Below are 21,608 nucleotides of genomic sequence, written 5' to 3'. Positions count from 1 at the left end.
GTTGAACCTTGATTATTTGACATATTTGATTAGCAATGGAGTCTATTTTTGGTGAATTTATCTGAAGCAAACTAATGACCTTACAGAATAACTTCATGGCAATGTTTGCTTTGTACCATCAACAGTAAGTGAAAAATAGCAATACAATAAAGCTCTTTTAAATTATGCTGACAATTTATATGTGCATTATGAAGGATTGTTGACTTCAAGCCAACTTCTGTTCATAATACATTTAGGACAATTTAAGTGCCATTTCATGCAAATTCTCAGCTTTGAACATACCAACCACTTGCCTGTTCACTGCTTATGATATTTACAAATTGCAAATATTTAATCTGTTAAAAAGCAGCAGATTTCTCTGTTGATATAGTCATAATGGAAGATTATATTCTGAGTTCTGTCTTTTAATCATATAAGCACATTTGGAACAAAGAAGATGAAAATAATGTGATTAGTTTTGTTGTGATTAATGGCATGTGGTAGTATAATAATGGTGGTATAGTAGTATCCAGCCTGATGCAGGCTGACTGAGGGATACCTGATAATACACAAGTTGGATTTTCCCCATCTTTAAGAAGTAAAAAAGATGTTTTTCAGGTTTGTGAATCCATGAGTTGTCCAGGGGATGTGTGGACCCTTCCAGTGCCAGTATTTTTGAGCAGTTTGTATGGAGAAAGCAAGAATAATGAGAACGATTGTTTTGGGTGAGCACTGGTGACTGGAAGTGGATGCCAGAGAGAATTGGGAGTTGGATAGGGAGGAGTTTAAAGTGCAGCTTGAATTGTTGCCAATGAGTTTGATTAATTTTATGGAGAGAAGGCAGAGGAAGGGATGAAGTTAAATGAATATCAGATGTCAGGTAGCATGTAATGTACCGGGATAGATTTGTGAAATCTAGGGATTAAAGAAAACATAGAAAAAGTATTGAAAATGAGAAGGAATGAGAAAAAAAGATGGTATATGAAATGGCAAGCTTCAGGACAGAGAGACCCACTATACTCATGTTGGTAAATTCGTGTTCTGCATCTGAGTTATTATTAGGAGGAGAAAAAAGCAAGACAAGACCAAATAATATGGGGTACCTGTGCTCCTGTTTACAGATGCAGAAAGAGGAAAAAGAAGAGCATGGAGCTACATATATGATTTGAGTGGAAGGGTGGTGATAGTGATGCGTGAAGATGATAGAAACGAAAGCAAAACTCATCTGGGATAACTGTCTCCTTTTGAGAAGACATCACAAAAGGAATCATGGAGAGCAGACATGTGATTGGGATTTCATTAGTGTGCAGCACAAAGAATGTTGTGACAGCCTTACGTGATCAGAGATTTACTAGCAGGGTCTGTAGATGATGGCACACATCAGCTCTAGCAAAGAAAGCTACATAGGTGAGAAATAAAAGTCTATGAGGAGAGAGAGAGAAAAGGAAAATGGAAAACTCTTCTTGGTGCCTGGCCAGAAAAAGTATTCTCCTCTTGGGGCTCTCTCCAGTGCACTAGGTGGAGATGAGAAGGATTATTTTTTGCCTTTTTTTCCCCTCTAGTGCTGTGATCTTTTCTTTGGGACCTACTTAAACTTGCTATATGTTAATGTTGATTGGAATATGTTAATTAAGAGTAGTTGTAGCACAGTGATTGATTGTTAAGCTTCTTAGCATGTGCATTGTTGGATAACATTTATGAAGTATTTACATGACCATTATGTACTTTGCTGCACACTGTGGTTGAGTTTACAAAACAAGAGACAAAGAAAGGGGGCAGGAGGGAGGTGTGAGTTTCAGGCCAGTGGGAGCTTCTTCCTATGAGACCCCACCATGACAATGTGGCTGGGGTTTGCAAGTGCAAGGCCATGAGAACAAAGCCAGAAGATCTGCAGCATAGGAACTGCAATGCAAGAATACTGCCAGGAAGGCTCTGGAAAACACTGCCACAGCAGCCTGGGAGAGAGGCTGCAGAGCTGCAAGTGAAAAATGGGCAGCAGTGCTGCAAATGGAAGGACTTAGCATTAAGGCGGCGGGTATTGATCAGGTGTTCAAACAATCAGTTGTGCTGTTATAACCCGGATTAAAACTGTGCCGAGCAGTTAAACGATCCATCAGCTGCAAGTAAATGGGGGAAAGAATGCATTAATTAAATGTCTTTTATTTACTCCAAGAGTTTTCTCTTTAGAATGTTTCTTGTAAACAAGGAAAGGTACAAAATACCTTGATAGAATAAACTAGTGTAAAAACTATCTGACTGTATTTCATTACTCTTCTATTACAGTCAGTTTTTAATAGTGATTGGTATTCAGGAATGTTCAGAGACTGGCATTTTCCAAAATGCTCAGTTATCTCCCTCCTCTACAGTAAAATTAAATAGAAGAGAGGCTACTTTTCGCCTCTGTCTTTTACTCTCTGCTCATAGCCAAAGCCACAGCACTTGGGCATACCGGTTTACGTACTTGTTTAATTCTAGGAAAAGTTTGGAGTATACCGTTCTAATGCAGCATGCGTGTGTTATCTATAAATTGAGTCAGTTCCCTGGGACTGTTTGTATCCTGGAAGCAATGCATGGTAAAATGCATTATTAGACCATAGTCATCATTGTGTTCAGATTTTGGGTTGTATTTAGCAGTCATAAAAGACACATTTCAAAATTTTTTTGACCAGAAATCGCTGTTCCATTTTGCATCCTCCTTAGTTTACGAGACATTTATGTTACCAGTTGACAACATTTTTTTTTTTTAATTTTGAAACTGCTTCTGATCACTCAAGTATTTAATGGCTGTGGCATGACAAATGGGCAAAATCTGGTAATGAGCACAGGGCTGAAATGTCTGGAGATTTGAGTTGACAGTAATGGCTGTGTTCAGCCTCTTCCATCAGTGGGAAAGTATTGTGATAAATAGTGAAACAAATTGATCTCAAGGAGGTTGATACAGCAGCATTACCCTGTACAGAAAAACTCTGTGCATAGAACACATCTCTTCTGGAAGACCTTTGACAACTATTGCTGTTCTCAGTATGGAAAGGAGGGAGGGTGTTAGATAAAACTCTTATTTAATTAGCCTTGTTTGGTTTAATGTGCAATAAAAAGGAAATATATTAATATTAGCAGCTTGCTGTTATAGTTGATTTTATGTAGTATAGAACTCAGTGCTACCTATTTAATCTTAACTTCTAACATATGATTAAATTACTAAAACAAATAAAGGAGACACTTGAAAATGTAAGGAAAGGTGCAAAGTTATGATCTCTCACAGGTTTTAGGTTATCAGATTGAAGTCTCCAGTGCTAGACAGTAGTTAATGAATTGTCCAGTCTGTATTTACTGGCCTTTTCTAAATGAAACCATAGATTTCAATTCACTTCCATGTGAACAACTGACCACTGTAAAATAGAACATGACAGGTTGTGTTTATTGCTTCCCATGGTGGCAGTTTCAGTTAAGATCAAAGACCAAGAAGATATTGAGACTAAGTCACTTTCCTGCGTCTGTAATGTACTCGTGAAGGTCAAGGTGAGGGTCACTAAGAGCAATGCTGCTGCTTACCAGTCTGTGGATAACCACAATAAATCATTTTCCTTGGCTGCCATAAAAACAATATTGTCTTTCAAACACAAAGCTGGAATATTGATAGCTGGATGAAAATCTACTTGTAAAATCAGCTAGAAAAGGGATACCTGTAGGACAAAATTAAGGAGATCTTAGATCTTAGAAAATTCTGAATAGACTTTGAACAAGATTTCTGGATTTGACGCAAAGCACAGCAAATCAAAGCTACCCTAATAAAAATAAGCAAGTCTATTTTTTTTTTGTGCACAAGTGCTCACTGGTGTTGCTAGAAAGAAATTTTGGCAACTCAGACTTCCATGCAAAGCTGTTTCTATTAGTTACACTGGTTGCCCCTCACAAAACCTAGTGTTATTGAGTCTTTTGGTAGACATAGTAAGACTTTTCTAATGCCAAAGGTTCTGCTACTAAGTGTATGCACAACATTTGGGAACTTTTCCTTTCCTGGAATGCAGTCTGCAGCTGTCACTCCAGTAGAGTTTGGTCTCTTTTCCTTAAGATTCCCTTCATGCACAGCTTTGTTACACTTGACAACCTTATCACAATTAGTCTCTTGCCAGGCAAGTCCCTGAAGTATCTAAATTGCTACAGGTACTAAATCCTTGATAGCTCAGTAAATAACAGCAAAAATGGCTTCAATTTGTAAAAAAATTAGTTCTCAGTATGAAAAGTGATAACACTTTTTTTTTGGGTATAAAAGCTACAGATAAAATTCAAAAACAAGCAAAGCAATATATATTACTAAGACAAGCTTTTCCTTTTCCTTTTAATTTTAATTGCTATGGAGCATGCAATTTTATCAAGTCAAAATTTATCTACAGCCCAAACAAATGTTACTTTGGTGGTAGCTTTTATAACACTGTTTTAAGCATCAGAATGTTCATCATACTTAACACCCGGGTCTGCCACAGTGAAAGTATGAGGTATGCAACCAGTGGTGAGAGGCTGACAATGGTTTTATTATTAACAAAACCCATTCAAATAATGTTCAATTTGTCAGGCTTTCAAACAAATAAACAAAACCCAAACAAACCTGAACATTTCTTTGTCTGATGAATTATCAGTGCATGCAGAACAAACTGCGTGTATAATTCTGTATCTTCATGTGCACAAAGGATATTTTTCTTAAATGTACTGTATTAAAAAGCATTTTGTTCAGGATCAACTCACACAATTAAAAAATATTTCATTTTGAAATGCAAAATAAGGGATATAGATGGAATTCGGTCAGATCTCAAGTTTACTTTAAGTTCCGTTTTTCTGCACCCTTAAATTTGTGTCTTTATCACATTGTGTATCACTCCTTTGACAGTGGATAGGTTAAAGGAGATTACATGGCAGAAGAAACAGAAGAGTTTTATTTTCTCTTGCTTTCCCCTAGTACCTGTCACGCTTTAGATTTTAGCAAAGAAACACAAGAAATACATTTTCATCCTTGTGATTAATTTCACATGCTTATGTGGTCAACAGAAATGATAATGAGATACAATTGACAACATTCCACAAATGAGTAGTTATGGGAATTATGGGTAATTATGGAATTATGAGGCTTTGTGTCAAACCATACAAAAAATTGTGGTATTACCACAATCACTATTTTTGACTTTTTCATCTCTCAACTAATTAATCTTCATTCTGGGACAATGCAAAAAGTCAAGAAATGCCTTTTGGGGAAGGGACATTACATATATTGTAACTACTGCTTTCAAAGAGGGAGAAGGTTGTGTCATATTTTGTTTCCAACTGCATTCACAAAAATTCATGTTCTAAAAGGGTCATGTTTTGTTACCTCTGTTCTGAAAAGGAGTGTCCCCCTCCCCATCCTGCCTGTAACATGTTAATAATATTTTCAGCCCTGTTCTAGTTGATCCAAGCCTTTCTGTTCTCTCTTTATAGTGAAAGCCAGAAAAAAAAAAAAAATCTTGACATTGAAATGAGTTAGGAAGGCAACTAAATGAAGTATAGCTTGACCATCTCTTGTGTGAGCAATCTTGTAAAGGCAAATGAAGCTAGTCTAAAAATACCAGGGTCTGATGCTTCATTTTGGTATTTCTTTATAGTTTCATAGTATTTCACTATTTCAACACTGGTTTAACAGTAACAAGGTAGGATCTGATTTTGCAGTCTTTTGCAAAATGTACAATACGTTCTTGTCAGCTTGATTAATTTTTTTTTTGTTTGTTTGTTTCTCATCAGGTTAAGTTTGCTGTTGCAAAAAAGTATGTTTTAGGAGAAAAAAATTGCTTGCATGCCTCTGAAAAGAAAGGTGACAGATTTTAACTTAATAAAAATGGGTTTTTAATACACTTAGTCATCTAGACATTACTGACTCCATTATGAGCGATTAGTACTATTTTTACTTAGTAAAGTAGCAGTGACTGAGTAGCATCACAGTGTGAAGGAAGTCATAAACTTGTACTAAAATAGCTGGTTAATCTACCAGGTTTTGGAAAGATTTTTGTTATGTCAGGACAATGAAAGGAATCAGTAATTTCAGTGAGTTTTGCATGTATATTTGTCTGAAAGTAGTCCCAGTGTGTCATCTACCAGGTTCTCAGTTTGAATGAATCTCACTTCTACCAATTTGAGGGCTTTCTCTGGTAGAAATGAAATTAGTGAAGAATTACTGATGAATGATCTACAAAATCCTGTTTTCATAAACCAAATGAAATTACATTAAATTAGCTTTACTTTGAAAGGTGAAATGACTTTGAAAATTTCCTAGCCTGAGGATTTTTCCCAGTGATTGAAAATTCCCTTCAGCACAGAAGATGCTGAAATACACTGAAGGAACCATGTAACACATTTTAGATTTCAAGTTTTTGGAAATTACTTGAAGTTAATTTGTAATCATAGGAGGTTTTCTTGAATCAAAGAAAGTTTAACCTGCAAGTTAAAAAAAAAAGAATGATAGTTTTTCTTCCTGTATATTTAGTGCTGGATTTTGAGTATTGGACTCCCTCAGATGAAGATAAGTATGCTAAGAACCTTCACACTAGGATGGACATTACTAATGCTTTTCAAGTAAAAAGCTTATTGAAGTAAACCATTTAAAATAACCCCAAACACCACACCACAAAGTGAATATAGTGTGACTTTCATAAAGGCAAGCAGAAGACTAAATTGATTGCAGCTGACAAGATTTTTAATGCAAAGTTAACTTCACTACATTGTTCTCAAATTACATACATTAACTTTTAAAATTTTCTGACCTTTGTGAGTTTCATTTTTCTCTGTTAACATAGCATGGACATTTGATTTACATTTCATTAGTGGGAAGATCGAGTAAAATGACTGCAGATTCTATTTCCAAACTTCTTAACATTTAGAGATTTCCTGCTACTACGAAAAGTTCAAACCATTTTACATGGGAAAGGTTTGAATTACTTTATCATACTGTTTGATCATATTAAATTGTTTTTGAATCAAGGGGTAATATTTTAAATTGGTATGCATATTTTATCCATATGATTCTTATTGACTTAAATAACGGTTGCACAGCTAGAATCTACCTCATGCAGCGGAGTTGGAAAATAAAGTATACTCCTTGCTATTCATTCAGATATTAAAATATATGCTAGGCAAGTAAAAGCACTAGGAGGTGAGGGCATTCCAACAGCCGTGTTATCTGTGAGAAAGACATCAATGCTTAGCAGCATCTTTTCTATATTAAAATGAACAGAAGAATTTAAGGAGGATTTGATTTCAACTACTTTCTGCTCCCTCACAAAGATCATCAGATGCCTCATTAATAACGAGATGTATAAGTTTACATTTAATATCTTTTTGATTAAAACTGCTTGAAGTTATTCTAGTGACCTGCAATTTGCATGTCCCCTAGGTAACATTTCTTTCTAACATTAGTGAAACTAGTCATCTTTCAATTTTGTCAGAACTTGGTAAATGGGAGACATGTAAAAGCATGCAAATTTTTATCAGTTCACAGGACACAGATGACAAACACATGGTCACTTACTGCCTTGATGCTTTCAAAGTGTCCACCTTCTTTGTCAAAGTCAATTGGCTGCCCATTGAGAGTCCAATAGAAAGTGACATCGAGTGTGCTGTCATGAAGTGCTTTGCAACTGAGGACAATGCTTTCTCCAACCGTTAACTCTATCTTCTTGGGAGTCAGCTCTATTCTTGTAGGTTCTTGAAATATAGAAGGGTTAGGAACATTTCAATGGAAGTTTAGTTATAGTGGAAGGCTAAAATAGTATGTTCAAGTGCTGATTAGTCTACTCAGCTTGTATTTACTGTTCATTTCAAATACATAGGGTGAAATACTGAAATATATTCATAATGCACACGAAGACATGACAGTGGTGAACAGAAGGTACTGCCAGTTCTATGGAAGCAATAAGGCAGGAACCAAAGCAACAATCTATAGGACTTCTGAGAAGGTTTAATTAGTTTTATTAGTCTTAGAAAAACATGTTAATTATTATTATTTTTTTTAAGGCTGCAGCACCTGAAATCTTGTGATTGCATGAAAATCTCAGTTTTGTCACTGACAATGAAAAAGGATGTTTCCAGGCATACTAAATATAGGAAGAAGTCAAAAGACTTAAACACCTTGAAACAGAAACCACAATCATATGAGAATTTAGCTGAAAAGTGAAAAAAATGTGGTGTAGAAATTAATTACAACTTAGTCATTTGATTATTATTACTGCTATAAGGAGACATCTTTCATTAGATTTTGTATTGATGGTTATTACCTTAATCCTAAACTTCGTTCTCATGCAGAAAGAGGTAGGTGTAACTGAGTTCCTAAAGTTAAAACATGTTAAAAGGGATGTTGATTCTTTTACTTATGTACTATTTATAATCTGAGTGATTATATATGTATACCGATTCTTTTGACATACACCTGTGACATGACCACTGGAGTATACAGTCTGATGCAGGAATGCAATACTTGATCAGAGGGAGGTTACCTCCCCAGCTTGTTGGAAAAGCTTTTTTATTCAGCCTGTTCAATGTTATTGTGTGACTGGCTGGGGATTCTAAGCAATAATGAGATATTAGTAAGGAGAAATCATCATTATCATCAAAGTATTTTTTCATACCTTTAACAGATACCGATGCAATGATTTCTGCAGATCCAAATACATTTACGCTTTGGCATAAGTACCTTCCTTCATCCGATTTGGAAGCATTCAGGATTCGCAGGCTCCCATGTGGAAGAATAGTTATCCTGAAAAAGATAAATACATAAATATATAAATATATCTCCTGTCCTAGCAGCCAGATTTTATGATGACAACTTTTAGAGCTAATAAATAGGATTAAAGACTGCTGCCTCTGTAGCAAGGGATGAGAAAGATGATAATTGAATTCTGTTTCAGAAAGGTTGTAATAAATCCATTTTACTCCTCCTTTCTTTATTCAAAAAGTTTCAGGGAAGCATTAGTGGATTAGTATCCTTTGACACTTATCAGTGGTGAATTTTAATGAACCTTTTGTAAGAATTAAAAAAGGTGATTGTTCATAATTTGTCTTTAAAGTTTCACTGCTATATTATTGTCAAATCACATTTCAATATCAAGCACTGGCTAATCCATTTAGAAAAAATGACCTTAAAAATCAAATCTAAGAGGAATGGGAAGTAAAATGTAAAAGAGGACTAGAAAAAACATAAAATTAATTGTGTCTGGTCAAAATATGATTTATGGCATCACTACACAGTGTAGCATTGGGACTTAAATAATCTCTGCTTTCTTGTATTTCAGCTTTTTTTTTTCCCTTGACTTGTATGATTGCAGCTTCACTACATCTCTAAGTAAGTAACAGCACTGAAGTATACTCATGAGAAATGTTGTTCAACCATTTACATTTAGGAGTTTCAGATTTTGCCTTTGCTAACACAGTATTAATCACAAAGTCCATGAAGATACATAGAGGTGAAAATTAACACATTTTTTCTGTTCTGAAATGACAACGCCCCTGAATTTATTATGTGTTAAAGCTGCAGCCCTGGAAGAGCTGTAAATAATTGTTGCTGCTTTTCTATCAGAGAAGAACTACAAGCCTAAAAGGAACATGGCAACTCTTACATGGCATTTAAGCCATGCTTGCAGATGTTGTATATCCTTTCCCAGCTTGGGTAGTGGATATGGCTCTCTCAAAGGACTTGGTAGATGTAGGTTGGTGGCCTTCCAGCACAAATGGACACTGAAAGCAGATAATCCTCAGCAAGTGCTTTCAGGTATTACACAGAACTTTAGGAGGATATGAAAAAGAGCTTCCTTCTGTATTTTGAAAGTGAGACATGACCTCTCTCTGTGTTAGAGAAAGAGTCAAAGTAGGTGGGTGGCTCTTCCCCAGAGATGGTTGAATTTTCAGGTCTACCTTTCTAGAGAGGGCTTTCTATCTGTTAATGTACTGACTATCACTCCTTCTGCCAGGAGTTCCCTGTTGAGGATATGATCAGAAATCATAGAGGGTACAGTGCTGTGGTTTGCTCTTGAGAAGTATTTAACCAGGAGTAAGGTGTTTTGATCATCCTGATTAACAGGTCTGGTTTGGGCTCTGCAGCATTCAAAAAAGGAAAGAAACTCCCTTTCTAGGCTGCACATATTAAAATGCAAAGCTGAGTTACCTTTGATTTAAACTAGGAGTGATTTACCAAAGGCTTAAGATTAAATAATGTGCTCAAAGTAAATCACTTATATAAGACTGCATATATATCTTTCTCCTGGAAAAAGAATAACACCCTCTCTTCTCTGTTTGTGTTTGTGAAAAATGGTGGCTTATTATCTGAGGTTTATAAACATTGTGGTGGAGAAAACAGAATTTCATTCCAGTGAATAATGTGCTTCTATTCACTTCAGATGTGAAACCACTCACTGCTCTCAGCAGAGAGACAGAATAAAATAATAGCTTCAAAAGTGAATGGGGCAGAGGAAGGACATACCAGCTCTCAAATTCCCTAGCAATCTGATGATGTATGTCCCATCTTGCTCTAAACAAACATGTATCAGTATTTAAGTCACATTTTTTGCCTAAAAGTAATTTTATAGAAAACACCATTATATTAAGCAAATGCCTCTATATCAGAGTTTTGGGGTTGTTTTTTTTTTTTTTTCCAACAAATAAAAAGGCCTGAATTTTTGTTATAATATGTCACACCTTTGAAGAAATAATCTGCTTTAGGAACTGACAGTGATGTAAGCTTCCTTCCTTTCCTCTTGGTGTACGTTTTGTTTTCCTATCAAGATGCTCTGTGATCAATGCTCTAAGGATATCGCATCGTTAGTATGACAATAGCCTTTGTAAAACAGTAATAGTTTTCATCAATATACTGTCAACATCAGACAAATGAAAGGACACTCCTACAGTGTTTACAAATTATAAAAGCTTATACACAGCGTAAGTCCTGATATAAAACTGTTTTTCATTCTGAACTCAGGGAAAAAGAAAGTTAGATGCATGTGGAAGATTATCTAATGAATCTTATACATATTATCAGCTACATTTCTATTTAGCTAAAAGCTCTTGCAATCCATGAGGAAAAGAGTAATCACTCAATCAAAGGAATTGCTAACACATTTACTGGTGAATTATTTGGCTCAGAAATTAATACTTTCCTTAAAATGCCTAACATTCATCTGTTCTCCCATTTTTGGTGTTTGGGAAAAAAGCCAGAGGCTGGTTATGATGGAAACTGAAATGCTTTATTTATTCACATAACACTTGCTGCACACAGCAGGAACATAGACTTTCATAGACTTCCCTGCCAATATCTTTCAGTCACAGAGAGACCACCTGCTTGGTATGTCTACATCCTTTAATAAGAAAATACCACAGCAAAAAATTTTTAGCTTCATAAATAAAAGGGAAGCAAAGATAGAAGAAATAGGGTTGGGGCAGAGCTAAGGATGATTCAGGAGAAAACCTAATTTTTTAATTTGTTAGAAACTGAGGGAAAGATGATGACAGATGAATGGATAGAGAAACGATGGATGAGAGATCAATGTATTTAAGTAGAAGAAAACCTCATTGTAATCACATAAAGGAGATAGATGTTGTCCATTGTTGTCCATTAAAGGACTCTGAAAAAAAAGGCACATGAGCTTAATGTCTCTGTAGAAAAGAGTTTTCATCTGTCTAATAACATGGAGAAAAAGAGATGAGTGTTGATGTCTGAGAGTCAATAAGCATGCTGGCTTAAGATCAATAACAACAAAGATTTTAGCAGAAATTGTTAAGAAAGAATAATCAAGATATGACAACAAATGGAGAAGGGATAAAACTCAACAAGATTCAACTAAAGGACACTAAATGAGACTAAATTGTGGTAATACTTAATAAAAATTATTTTTTAAGAGAAATTAAATACATATTCGACCTTCCATGGGTTTCAAGCATGATTTTCACAGTGAAATTCACATGACTGGCTAAAAAGGTTTCATACAGAAATTTAAGATGGTTAAGAAACTGGTTGAATGGAAGAGAAAATATTTTTTTTGAAAGAGAAATGGTTCTTTGTACTATATCTTGTTTTTCATAATGACTAGGATACAAAAAGAAGGATACTAGAAATTTGATGAAATAAGCAGTTCATTGACACAGCAAGATCAGCATATATAAGAGGAGGGCTTTGATGACTCTGAGCACCAGACACATAGAAAAGCAGTGAATGTGGCTCTGAGCTAACGGTACCATGCAGCAAAGGCAAATACAACCTTAGAATATATCAGATACCAACCTGAAGCTTGTTATGGAAGTATTAATACATAAGGTGCTGAAGAAACATAATGTGGAACATAGGAAAATTTTGAGTATCCAGAAAGATTAATTCTAATTGAGCTGGAACTCAGGAGCATTATCAGGATGACCAAGGAAGAAAGAAAACCTTTTGTTCTAGAGGCTGTTTATGAAATCAAAGCTAATGTATCTGCATGTGACATGAGTTTCTATTTTACATGTTAATTCATGGATCCTGTCAGCAGTCATTGGAACCTCTATTAGGAGTAAAAAAGTTTAGATGCCTAATTCACATTGTAGATATCTACAATCAGCTTTCTCAACCTGGAGCTGAATCTCACCCTCAAATCCTGACTTAGTTCCCCAGATATCTGTTATGACCTAAGGATATTTGAGGGGCAAAATCCCAGCTGCTCTTCATATGAAGCACATGACTTGGAAATTAGTTTCCCCATTGTCCCCACTTGCTGTGGCTTTGCTTTGTAAAATGAAACAGTCTGAGCACATGAACTTCAACTGATACTAAACTGGGAGTGCATTGCTTTTCAGCTACAAATATACGTCCAGTCTGTGGAATGGGACTAGAACTATTCCGAAGAGAAATTCAGAAGTAGGCAGTGTGGACAGCATTCATTTTTTGCTGCTTCTATTGATCCATCCTACCTGCCCATATAGAAATAGCTGTAAGGTATCCAAGACACCTGCACTGGGCAGATAAAGGTGACACAAGACCTAAGAAAGGACTTTGCAGGACTTACACCTTTGCAGCAGGTTTAGGTGTGTCTTTTTGAAGTCTAGATGTGAACCAGGATGCCGCTGTAGGACTCTCAAAGGTCAGCAGGAGTTTGTGTGGAGGTAGCTGACTCAAGCCCATAGAGTAATGTAGAGACGGTCTAAAGAATTAAGGGTTATAAAGTCTGCTAATGATGCTGGTGGTGAGCACCAAGTGTGATACTGGTCTTTGAACTTAAATTGTCGCGCTCTCAAAAATCAATTAACCACAAGCTTCACTACATGCTGCATGCCTATGAAGCTAAAAACCCCCAACAAATTAATAATGAAAAGAGCTAAATGGAAATTGAATGTGAATTTCAAAGGGTATCTGATATCTGTGCATATTACATTTTTCCACTATGATTTTCTTTGAAATAGTGCAGCTGTTGGATGCCTAGCTTGCAAGGCCTGTTTTCTTGTCTAGAGTATCACCAAGTTTGGAAATACATATAACTAGCATTTCTATATTGTCAGTTTTGATAATGACAACGTAACCAGGTAAACTAGGTTTAGAATTGTTACAAAACCATGGAAGCATGAATAAAAGCATAAAATCTCTTCTTTAAGGCTTCAGAATTGGACTTGGATTGACATTGGAAGGCTGCAAAATAGTAATTATAGATTTCAGACAGTATTTCTAAGTGATTATTTTCACTGTAAAAATATTTGCAATCTATTCAAAGCTGTTGTTCAGCAGTAACACTTAAGATTGGAAACATTCTTAGTATGTTTGTTGAAACAAATATGCTTTAGCTAACACAGATTAGTCTTTTCATAGATTTTGGTCTTTTTTTACCAACAAAGCATATACAAGGGAGAGTAAGATCCCTGATAAAAAGTGTGCTGTTTTATCTGGAAGAATGAAAAGTTCATACCATCTCTATATGGGATGTTGGTGTGAACAGAAAGTTCTCTGAGACCAAGCTTCTGCTGAGAAGCTGATGGATGGAAATTAGGCTCATAGGAAATGCTGGATCTTTGCTTATAGGTGGTGTTTGGAAGTCCTTTATTTGTCAGTCAGAAATGCCTTCGCTTAATCAGTGTTTACTGCCAGAGGGGTAAGGAAAATTGCTGATGGAGATGAATGGGGTGGAAGGTCCCCACAAATGTAAACATCTCACGTTGAATGTGAATGATCCTCAGGTTCCTTGAGGCTTCATGTGACTTAGAGAGGACTGAGTCAAATATGATATTTGAGGGTTGCTCATGTGGGGAGTCTGGAAGGCTTTTAAATAAGTTCCCTTTATTTTACAGTATTTTAATTAAAAGGTAGCAAGCTTTTTCCTTTCTGCTGTTTTATGCACAGAAAACTTGAGAGAGTAACTGTAATCTTTGACCTTTTTTTGAGCCTGTCTTTGATAAAGAAGTAGGAAATACAGTCATCATTTCGGTGTTAAAAAAGGATGTCTGTTCAGCCTATCACACTGTTGTGAATACTTTCCCTTTGATTAACTCTTAAGGATAAATTAAATGTATTAATAGTCCAAATGCTTTTACTGCTTTGATGTCTTATAGAAAAAAAAATAATGTATTAATATCTGGTACCACCCACCACAGAAGTTCTCAGACATTTCTTACAGCCAGTAGAGGACATAGTGGTTTAGATGGTGGAAATCCTGAGCAAATTTTATCACCAAGGACAGTTTTACCTTGACCCATCAGGGCCAGGATGTGCATTTGTTCTTCCTATCACATGTAAAATCAGTGAGCAGGGGCTTCCATCAAGATTAAGATAATGAGAAGGTGAAACTCTAATTTTCATTCTGTTGCATCATTCATAGCACATTCTCACAAACAGATTTATTGATGCTGGGGCTAGAAATTGTTTAAAAATTCTGCAGTGGACCCTGGAGTCTGGATGCTAAAGGAAGTGAGTAGGTGAGACAGCAAATGTTATGATTGCTACAGCACCTTCAGGATTTTATTGAGTACGTAGCAGAGACAGTGACAGTGTCTGGATCTTAACAGGAATGAATGCCAGGCAGTTTACACTAGGAGCCTTATAATTTTTAAAGAACAGTTACAGAGTGAGAAAAAATAGATTGTGTGGCTATTTGTGGTGAGGAGGAAGACTTAGCAATGAATTTCTTTATTAGGCTGTACACACTTTTACCTTTCCTTGTTTTCAAATATTTATTTTATTTTATTTTGACTTTATCTTTCATACTAAAGTAAATTTGTATAGGATATTAGAAAAATAATCACAGCCATCAGGAAAACTTCTCAGTTAGTTTAAAGTCTTGCAAACTTTAACACCCAGTAACTGGGTAAAGGAAAAGTGTAAGTTATTTAAGTGGTTAGGTATTTTCCCCCTGCATTTCTCATTGGGCTTTAAAACCAGGAGCATGAAATTGTTCGTGTGCATGTTTGAAGTAAGAACTTTAAAGATGCAAATGGAGAGAAGCTAAACTGACTCATTTAGCCTGTGGCTCCTCACAGTGTTCTGATCTGAGCAATCTGTCATTTCACATTAGCTTGGATCTGGGATCTGTCAGTATCCTTTAATGCAGATGACAAGGAATCGGGACAAGTATTTGTAAATAGTTGAAAACTTTATTTCTCTATGAATGGCTGTGGGCCCTCTCATTTCCCCTTGCTTTCTCTTGCTCCTTCATAATAGATATACAAGTCTTTAACTCTCACAGAAAATGGATGTGAATTATTCCTACGGTAAAACCACTTAAGTAAGCAGAATGCCATCTACTTTATATACATTTTTTATATTATCACCCCAGATAGAGTCTTTTTATTTAAATATTGTTGACCTCATTAGAAAGAAGACTATGTTTGGACCAGTCCCTTAGCAAAACACAGAATTATTTGGATTTACTTCTCTTCAGATTTTCACACATTTATAATGGTGCAGTTCCTGTGTGTGAATATCTTAGGTCATTTGAATATGCTAAGACTTATCACTAATGTACTGCAAACTACTTCCAGCTCTATTTAAGCTAATCTATGCAAACTGTCTTAAGGCAGTTTTCTTCAAAGGAACCACAACTGGGCATCTCATTTTGTCCTTGCCATTTGCTGCACAGTAACATTTGTGCATAAAATTACAGAGTTCTTGCAGGTCCGAATGGCATTGACATATGTAAATATAATTTCAAGTGGCTAAAAGTCAGTTTTTGATAACAAATGTAGCTTCTCTTCTAAGCACAGGGAATAAGTATGATTTCTGCAGTGTTGCTGAGCAATGAAGGCTGGAAACTACCAATATACAAGAATTAACATTGTCTCTCGGAGTGCTTTTTTCTTTCTGCCAGTAAGCTTGTCATTATTGCTTTTAATGGTGCTTCATATTAATGACTTTATTCAGACCAGTACTTAAGCACATAGTTTGCTTTAAAGACTCGGTTAATAACATTAATGTCAATGATGATACAAAGATCCTAACATTTAAACATCTGCTAAGGTATTAAACTGAATCAGAACCTAACCGTAAATGGCAAAGAGGTTCAAATCAGTACTCTATTACCTCCAGAAATTGAACAAGCAAGACGACTTTTAAATTATTCTACGTTTTCACTGGTACACTCAAGGAAAAAAAGACATATGTTGTTGATATGTTTCGAAAATTTAACATCACTTTGCTAATTGGCACCTTGCCATTCTGCTCAAATATTTTGCCCCAAAATGTGTTTGGTCTGGTGTAAAGAAGAAAAACTGGAAGAAATCCTCAGAAGGTATCTCAGGGTAAATGTCCCAGAGGGTAGGAACGACCATTTAAGGTCTATTCTGCTCTGCATTGTAGCCCAAAAGTACTTTTAAAAGCTTTTATAAAATATATTTGATTTAGGACAACATATCTCTAAACATGCTGAAAATACTTTTAAATGATGAGAATATTCTTTTATATTTTTTAGAATCCGTATTATACTCTCGATACATTTAAAATTAAAATCTATTTTAATATTTTAATATTTTAAATAATTAAATTTATTTCCTCTTTTTTACACACTATTTCAATGTCAGAAATATTCTGCTACTTAGAAAAGGTTCTTGCTTTTCAAGGAAAAGATTTTTATCTGAATAATTTTTTCCATGTTCCTAAGTGACAGCACTGAATTATTAACTTACTCTATTTTCCTCAGAAGCTTTAGAAATAGTAAAGTGCTTGTAGGACTTCATAGTTCCCTCAGGAAAAGAAGAATACATGAGAAAACTTTAGTTACTTTAAGATATTTCCATGTTTCACTTGTTAACTAGAAAAGCAACGTTAATACTTGAAGGCAGACTTGGTATGCAAGAGGTAAAATTCAAACAGGCCACGTGCTGGAGGGGGCAGTTCTTTAGCCACTGTAAAATGACATAATTTCATTCAACTATATGGATCTATTTTGATTTATACTAGGTGAAGGCACAGCTCAAACCAGCCAAACTATGCTATGCTTGAAGTGTTAATATTAACTTCAGCAATATAATGTGAACAGCAGAAACTCTAATTTCATTGAAGAGATTCTTGTAAATTTAAGACTGTTAATTAGACGTTTACACAGGCAGTTTTCTTATGCTTAGGGCAGCAGTCATCTAGCTAAAGCATTATTGTAAGCTGTGTAATAATGTCCAGTCAGATGGAACCTGTTTTCTAATGTTGATTCATGTTCTATAGCAACACCACTAGAATATTAACTGCAAGTGCTATTTCCATGTTCTAAAGCAATGAAATTTAATCTTTCCCAACTCCCTATGAATTGTTTTGTTAGAGATACTTTTACTGCTTCCATGTGAATATAAGGGTTGGGTAGATGAGACCACTTTTGCATTAGACCCCTGCTTGGATTGGGGGCAGGTGAGGAAAAAAAAATAAAAAAAAGAGGAAAACAATGTAATAAAGTAATATGCATTGTTTAAGACCACCCTGATGGAGCTGTTCTCTTCTTTTTAGTGCTCTTCCCGTTACATATATAGACAGTCAGTCATTTAAGTGTCACTGGGAGCTGAATGCCATAATCCCAAGCAAGATGATGAGATACCAGCAGCCAAAGTGGCTGCTGACTGCTTGCAAAGGAAGCTTACAGTTGAGAATCAAATCAGCAAGAGAGCTGTGAATCTGTCCAAACTGGTAAGCATGGGGTCTGAAAAGGATTAGGGCTTAAATACATGCTCTCTATGTCCCATTGACAACAACTATCAAAAAACTTGAAAATATGCGCTTATTGTCTGTCATTTCTAGAAATATACACAAGAATGAGATGAATCTGCTCACAGTATGTGAAGGCTGAGATCATTTTAATGATCTACTGATACATGCTGTTAATGTATCACCGTTAATTTCTTACTTGATGCCTTTGAATTTGAGCACATTTTGCAAATCTGTGGATTCAAACATCTCATATATGTAATATCAGTGCAATTCAAAGACAGGACAGATGAAGATGGTAATGACTGCCCCATCCTCAGGTCAAACTGACTCTGCTGTCAACTGGAGAAGCTCTAATTGTATTTCTATCAAATGGTAGGGACTCCATTTAGTACGTTTAGGGACTAAATGGTAAGGATCCTGACAGAAGGAAGACTGCTTTCCTAAGATCCCTGTCTGTGGAAGAGTGTGCAAAGCCTACACTTACTGCATGTTTTCCCAAGTAGAAATGCTTTGGGAGGAGACTCCATTAGTATGATGAACATTTTGCTTCGATCAATAGCTACAAGTTCTTCACCAGTTGCTTAGAAATGTCTTTAGGTTCGTAAGATCACAGAATTGTTTAGGCTGGAGAAGACCTTTAAGGTCATCAAGTCCAACTGTTAAGCTAGCGCTGCCAAGTCCACCACTAAATCATGTCTCTAAGAGCACACCTTTTAAAGACCTCCAGGGATGGTGACTCAACCAGTTCCCTCGGTAGGCTGTTCCAAAGCTTCCTTACTACTACAACAAACTTGCAAGTTATCATCAGTATTACTGATTCTCCTGTTTCTGTTGCTAAACTCAAAAATTCATTTCCACACTAGCTTGGATTTTACTGTGTAAGCCATTGTCCACCAGCTCCCCAGCCTCCTTATTGCATGTGATCTGTCATGCTCCACAGAACTGCTGGTCTTTTAACCATTTCTGTTGTGAAATGTCCCCTATTTTCTCCCCTCTAATAAATATAAAACCTCAGTTGGAGTACAACCTAGTTTGACTCTGTTCTAATGAAAGATACAGATCTGGAGGGGATAGACTAAGGAGAAGGAGTCAAAGAGTTTTTAGGACAAAAATAACTTCTGAAAATGTGAAAAGAATAATTTGATCATGTTAGGTTTAGATTATTATAGCTTTTGAAACAAATTTCCTGAGATGTTTTTGGAACTGTCGACATTGAGAACCTTGGTAGACTGTATGTAACAAAAATGACAGAGATCAGTACAGTGATAAAAATTATAGAATAGTATAATTGGTCCTACTTTGCAGTAAGAGGTCTCTGCCAGCTCTCTGGTTATTCAAATCAGAGATCACCATGCTATGAGCAATAAGGGGAAATCTTTACTTGTTTGCTCAGTTCTGTAATACTTCTGAGTTTACTCTTGGAAATTCCAGCACTTGTTTTTTCTATCATCTTCATTGGAAGTTAGATCTAGCAGGAAAAATCTGAATAATTTGTCACTACATCCAGAAACAAAGCAAAGGATGGAGGCAAAAATCTGTCTCATGGCTCCATTTTCACTCTAGACTACTTCACACCTTGAGGCAGGAGCTTGTAAGTGGAGATGTCTGTGTGATAGAACAGACTTCACAAAAAAATTGGGAAGTGAATGTGCACACCTGACAAGAAACCTTCCCTGTCTACTCCCACGATGTGTGGGACATACTCTGTGTCACTTTGTGATGACATTAGCTGTAGATTTCTACATAGTTTGCATCCAACACCTTTCCTGACTGCATCCTCAATGAGTGGTCTGCTTAAAAGTCAGTGTCTCTTGAGAACACACGGTTGTATACCAAGATATTAATGCAAGCTGAGGATTCAGAAGCCTCCATTATGAATAGCGGTGCAGACTACTGGCTGTACTGTTTCTGCAACACATACAAAATTATCACAGGAACGTTTGATCTGGAAGACAGCTTTTCTAGAATATACCTTGTTTCTTGTCCTTGACATTCTCTCTATGTTTCTCTTTTGATAGTAAATCCATGGGTTAATTATTATACTCTCAAGGTCCTGCAATGTTTAAACTTTTACAAGCTGTTGGAAAAATATACCTAACTAAACTGTAAAGCTGGCTGAGCTACATTAGTTTTCTTACATTTTGTGAAAGAACCAGTCTGACCTGTGGATGCAGACATCTTGCAGGAAGGAGAGACAATCTGTTCAGTGGAGATGCAGTTTAAAAGCATTGGCTTAGCACAAAAATCTTTGTAGACTGTAGGAATTGTAAATGGGATTTTGACCATAATAGACTAGGATCTTAGTGACACCCATTTTCAAGTCAGTTGAGTTCATTTTGCATTCTGGAAAACAATCTGGTACTATGGCTTGAAACCTAGGTAAAGCAGTATCTATTTTATTCTAGTGTCACAAGGTGAAATACAGTCTTTTAACTGGGCAAAGGCAGCTAAAAAGACGTGTTCCCTCCAAAGAACTCTATTGCCACTAACACTAAGGGTGAAAAGGGTACTAAGTTCTTACTGACAATCTGTCAGTTAGAGTTGTTTGAACCTTAAAAGCTTTAGTTTACTTTGGAATACCTTGCATTTTACCCACGACTCAGAAGATTTTGATTACAAGTTGTAATAACATTTCAGTAGGAAGTGCTTCTTTTTAAAACTGACATATCTATCTACAGCTGTATCACTGTGCATGAAAGAGAACAGATGGTATTACCCCAGTGACATAAGTTATGTGCAATAGAGCAGAAGAGACAATAATTGTGATACAAAGAAAAAAATCAGTGACTGTTTCTGTGTTACTCTGCCAGGCTGCTCCCAAAGCTGGGTCTTGTTTCAGTCTAGGGTGCCCTATCATGCACAATGAGAAGGTCATAGACCTTTTTGGGAGAAACACTATGTGAAAAATAGGGTGCGCTCAAGCTCAGCCCATTTTGCTTTATGTACAAACCATCCAGGCACAGCCTTTACCTCGAGTCTCTCCATGTCTATTGCTTTTGCAATGATGGCAAGTTCTGGTAGTCACACACTCTGGAGAGGACTAGGGAGCCATCAAGAATCAGTGAGAAGTACTTAGGGAGAAGATGCAATTGCTAATGTTGTGATGCTGGATGCCCACATCATTTCAAGGATTTGTATTGCTCCTGTTGCTGCCAGCCACAGATCCTTTGATGGATAGGATGTAGTGCCCCTGAGCTGGGCACTGGTAAGTCTGGGTACAAATCATTGCATCCCACTGGTGAGCCCACTTACTCCCAGGTGACACAGACGATCAGTTGTGGATTGCTAATGTCCAGATATAAACTGTCATGGTTGTGGTGCCACACCACCAATTGACAGTGGTCATTGGAGAGGATCCTGTATTGGTCTAGAGGCAGCAGGGAATTGTTGTGTGACATCAGCTGTGTCACTCACACCTACAGAGTGGTGGCACAGCAGCTGTGCTATCATTATTATGGAAAACTAATGCAAAAATTGGTTGTTG

General features: G+C 36.3%; 1 protein-coding gene across 4 annotated transcripts in view; it reads right to left on the bottom strand.

Annotated features, from left to right (window-relative positions):
- Positions 1–21,608, bottom strand: part of CNTN5 (contactin 5) — a 678,174-nt gene that overhangs the window by 62,795 nt on the left and 593,771 nt on the right. For all 4 annotated transcript variants that reach the window (XM_056329576.1, XM_056329574.1, XM_056329577.1 and 1 more), the window contains 2 exons: positions 8,625–8,752; positions 7,529–7,704 (listed from right to left, as the gene is read on the bottom strand). In XM_056329576.1, coding sequence (XP_056185551.1) covers positions 7,529–7,704; positions 8,625–8,752 — 304 coding nt within the window. The remainder of the gene's footprint in view (positions 1–7,528; positions 7,705–8,624; positions 8,753–21,608) is intronic.

This window comes from Falco biarmicus, chromosome 2 (assembly GCF_023638135.1).
Source record: "Falco biarmicus isolate bFalBia1 chromosome 2, bFalBia1.pri, whole genome shotgun sequence".
NCBI lineage: Eukaryota > Metazoa > Chordata > Aves > Falconiformes > Falconidae > Falco > Falco biarmicus.
This window is presented reverse-complemented; position numbering and strand designations above follow the sequence as displayed.